The sequence below is a fragment of the Trachymyrmex cornetzi genome, unplaced genomic scaffold, assembly GCF_001594075.2.
Source record: "Trachymyrmex cornetzi isolate Tcor2-1 unplaced genomic scaffold, Tcor1.1 scaffold90, whole genome shotgun sequence".
Taxonomy (NCBI): Eukaryota; Metazoa; Arthropoda; class Insecta; order Hymenoptera; family Formicidae; genus Trachymyrmex; species Trachymyrmex cornetzi.
The window spans coordinates 578,143-581,937 of NW_017300245.1; the positions used below are offsets into that span (position 1 = coordinate 578,143).

Below are 3,795 nucleotides of genomic sequence, written 5' to 3' on the forward strand. Positions count from 1 at the left end.
TTACCCGTTTAAAATAAGTAGCCAGCAGCCTACAGAAAACCTTGAAGAACAATCCTATGCTTTTAGAAACGATGTAGGGGCTTTGGTATAAGAGAAAAAAGTCGCCAAAAATTTCGTTCGTATACTATGAATAAAATTGACATGAAGCCATGAAACCGAGCAGTATTTTAGTTGATCTCTTTCTAAGGCCGGTATTCATAGTCAGATCTTATATTCAAGACCGTCTTAAGCACGGTCTTAAGAAGTCATGAACCAATCAGAAGGCCGCATTAGCGACTTAAGACATTACTTAAGACGGTCTTAAAATAAGAACCGACTATGAATACCGGCCTAAGAGATGGCGTTGCAATATGTCAGATAAGGACAGATGAATGCGTTTGAGCAACGTTTGACACAACGATATATAATAAGTATAAGAAACGAATGAAAGATGTCACTATTATCGAATTTGGAATGTAAAAAAGTCTATACTATCGACTTTGATTAACTTCGAGCGTTACTCCAGCAGCATCCCCTTAGGAGTAGTAGCTATCTTGTAAAGAAGAAGGAAAAATAATGAAATTCCTCCTCCATATCTATACTCAAAGATAGAATCGTTCCGACTATTTAAAAAAATGGATTTTGGTAATGACAATAAGGTTTGTATATAATGTGTTATTAATACTAACTATTTGATTGATTGTGTATGTATTGGCTTAATGTCTGTCACACTTTGTATATAACCTCTATTTAATGTTTTCACTGCCCAGTATCCGAAAAATGAGAATTTTGGATTTGGCAATGACTACACAAATCTATTTCTTTCTATTTCAATTTGGGAATTGAAATAGATAGAAATAGATTTATGTGATCATTGCCGAATACATAATTTTGATTTTTTGAATACTGAGTAATACATCGTCCTCAGAATTGCGAAGCTTGAAATTAAAGATAATATTCTCTATAAAAATAAAATCACAAAGATAAAATGAAAAGGCTGTGAGCCTATTCCATTAAAAACGTTTAATATTTGAATATGAAAATAAAAAATCATTATAAACATAAAATTATAAACAAAACAACAAACGTTTTGATACTGATCGGATCATTATCAATGTTCGCAAATAGATGTTATATAAATTAATTAATATGGTCAAGCACGATAAAATATAAAATCATAAATTTACTTGGAATTAATATTTTATTTTATGCTTTATAGGAAATGGAAATTGTGTACACGTGTGGGCTGTGCGAGATGACTTGCAATGCCAATGAAATGCAAAATCATCCGTGCCTAGAATCTTTTACACGTTATGTGGACGAGCAGCATTATTTTTATCCACAGTGTGGTAAGTACTTTCCGGTGGAATACATACTAGTGTTAAAAATTTAATACATGTGTTAGGGCCGGTTGTTCTACCTTTTGGTAAATTTTACCTGTTGGATAAGTAGCAAGATTACCCAGTCACATGCGTGGATTACTAGATATACCTTACAGGTAAAATTGACCAAAAGATGGAACAACTGGCCCTTAGTACTGTTAAGTTTTTATATGTGCAGACAACGGAAAAATTCTGCGTAGAAGCCTGATAGATGGCACTGAACAGAATGTTTTGGAGATGCCTGAAGATGCAGAAGAGAACATTCAAGAGACAGAAATTCCAAATGAGGAAGACTTTGATGTGGAAAATCTTCCAGAGAATGAAAATATGCAGAAGATATTTTTAAAAGAGCGTCTCATTGAGGCGATTCGGAGACGACCGCCTCTTTGGAATTTCAAGTTTCCAACTGCAGAAAGGAGCGTTCGGAGCAAAGAGAAGTTGTGGCTAGATGTGGCTGCAGTTATGAAAGGTACAATTTTTAATACTTATAATGAAGTTTACTACATATAGGCCTAGTTTACATCATGCACTTGATACACGTACTAACTAGAAACTTTCTATTAAATTATTTTAATTTCAGCAATGTATTTAAAGAATAATGTACTAAATTAGTACAGTAAACATCGTAATGATTAATTAAATACACATATCATGTATATATGGTTTAACATATCACTGAAATTAAGATCATTCAATGGAAAGTTACTTGTTAGTACCTGTATCAAATGCATGATGTAAACTAAGCCATACATACATTATTACGTCTCATGTATGTAATGTACAGTCTTGTTTCGCAGGTGTTGTTACTGTAACTGAAGCCAAAAAGAAGTGGAAGTCCCTCTTGGATACATTCAGGAGGCATCAAAAAATCGTGCAGTTGCCAAGTGGCTCAGCAGCTCAAAAGACATCGAAGTGGATTCACTTTGAGAGAATGAGCTTCCTTCGAGAGATAAATCTTCAAAACGAGTACATATGAATGTGCATAATAGAAATAAGTATCATAAAAATAATGCACCTACACGAATTAATTAAAAATATTTCTTGCAATTTCAGTACAATGTCAAACATCTCTGTACATCAAGACACTTCGACCGATGCTGATTATGCCAGCATGGAAGACAATATGAGCAGTGTGTCACAAATACCACGTAAGATTTTTGATATTCATGATTATTTGCACTATGGACTGTCTACAATATTCCTTTGATTAAAAAAGAACTAATTATGAGTCCGTATCAACTAATCAACTAATCAGACTTTTATTTTATGAAAAGGAACTAAATGCCTTTATTCTTTTAGGTATTGGTCCAAGTCGAAAAAGAAATAGAGACAATTTTATGGACAAAATATGGGAGTTGATGCAGGAGTCCATAAATATCAACATACAACAGAATGTTCAGAGTCCGTCTATTGGATTCTGCACCACGGTTGCGCACAAGCTCGATACCCTGAGCGAAGATGCACGGGACAGGGCAATGATGCGAATACTCGAGGTGCTACGTGAAGAACGTCACAAGGATCAAATTTAGATTATGTTATATTTATTACTTATTTATTTTATTACTAATTTAAATAAAAACTATTTTTGTCTAAATAAAAACTATTTTTATCTAAATAAAAATTATTTTTGTGTAATAAACTTTTCTATCATCTAAATCACTTAAGCCATTTCCTTATATTGTTAATTTTATTTTATAACAAAAAATTAATATAAATCACTTTATATTAAAACGCAGGAAAAGAATAATAAAATAATGTCAATGTAAGCTAACAAGTTGTTTGTATATAATAATGCATATATTAAACATAATTGATACAAGTTTATTTTAAAACAAATAGCAAAACTATTTATAGATAGTAAATTATACGAAAAATAGTGCTTAGAAGTTACAGAATATAGCATATTTGCTTAGAAATTATAGAATATTTTATATTGTCAATACATATTTAATGTATACAATAATACTTCTTACATGTATAATTATGCTTCAACACATGTAATAATACTATATATAATTGATATCAAGGCTTTTTAACGAGCAATTACAGTTAACTCATGAGATGAATTTCATTTTAATTACATAAGTACAATAATATAAAATTCATTCATCATGAATTTTATATTATTGTACTTTTACTGTATTTTTTTTCTGAAAAAAAATTGAATCGAGAATAAATTATTGCATAAAGAAAATTATCCAATCGCATTTCTCTTATAAAGACGTACGTAAAATATAATTGAATAATTTTCGTTATGCATACGTTTATGCGACTCTGCAAGTTTGTATGGATATACCCTAAAGACCCGTCTACAATACACGGAGTAAGAAGTAAGAGTAAGAAATTGACCAATCACAGTCGATTATTCTTCTCACATTCGACTGTGATTGGTCAATTTCTTACTCTTACTTCTTACTCCGTGTATTGTAGACGG

At 31.4% G+C, this 3,795-nt stretch overlaps 1 protein-coding gene across 1 annotated transcript; it reads left to right on the plus strand.

Annotated features, from left to right (window-relative positions):
• The first annotated feature begins 542 nt into the window (after positions 1–542).
• On the plus strand, positions 543–2,890 carry LOC108769379 (uncharacterized). Its single transcript, XM_018520323.1, has 6 exons — positions 543–638; positions 1,199–1,328; positions 1,540–1,830; positions 2,159–2,327; positions 2,415–2,509; positions 2,661–2,890. The coding sequence occupies exons 1-6, from the start codon at positions 615–617 to the stop codon at positions 2,888–2,890; spliced, it is 939 nt and encodes a 312-aa protein (XP_018375825.1). The 5' UTR covers positions 543–614.
• The last annotated feature ends 905 nt before the right edge of the window (positions 2,891–3,795 follow it).

What these genes read in the sequence shown, in the direction of transcription:
- LOC108769379 (XM_018520323.1), top strand. Translation starts at nt 615, where the DNA reads ATGGATTTTGGTAATGACAATAAG. An exon ending in TTATTTTTATCCACAGTGTG is followed by an intron (nt 1,329 to 1,539) that starts GTAAGTACTTTC and finishes TTATATGTGCAG; the next exon opens with ACAACGGAAAAATTCTGCGT. An exon ending in TGTGGCTGCAGTTATGAAAG is followed by an intron (nt 1,831 to 2,158) that starts GTACAATTTTTA and finishes CTTGTTTCGCAG; the next exon opens with GTGTTGTTACTGTAACTGAA.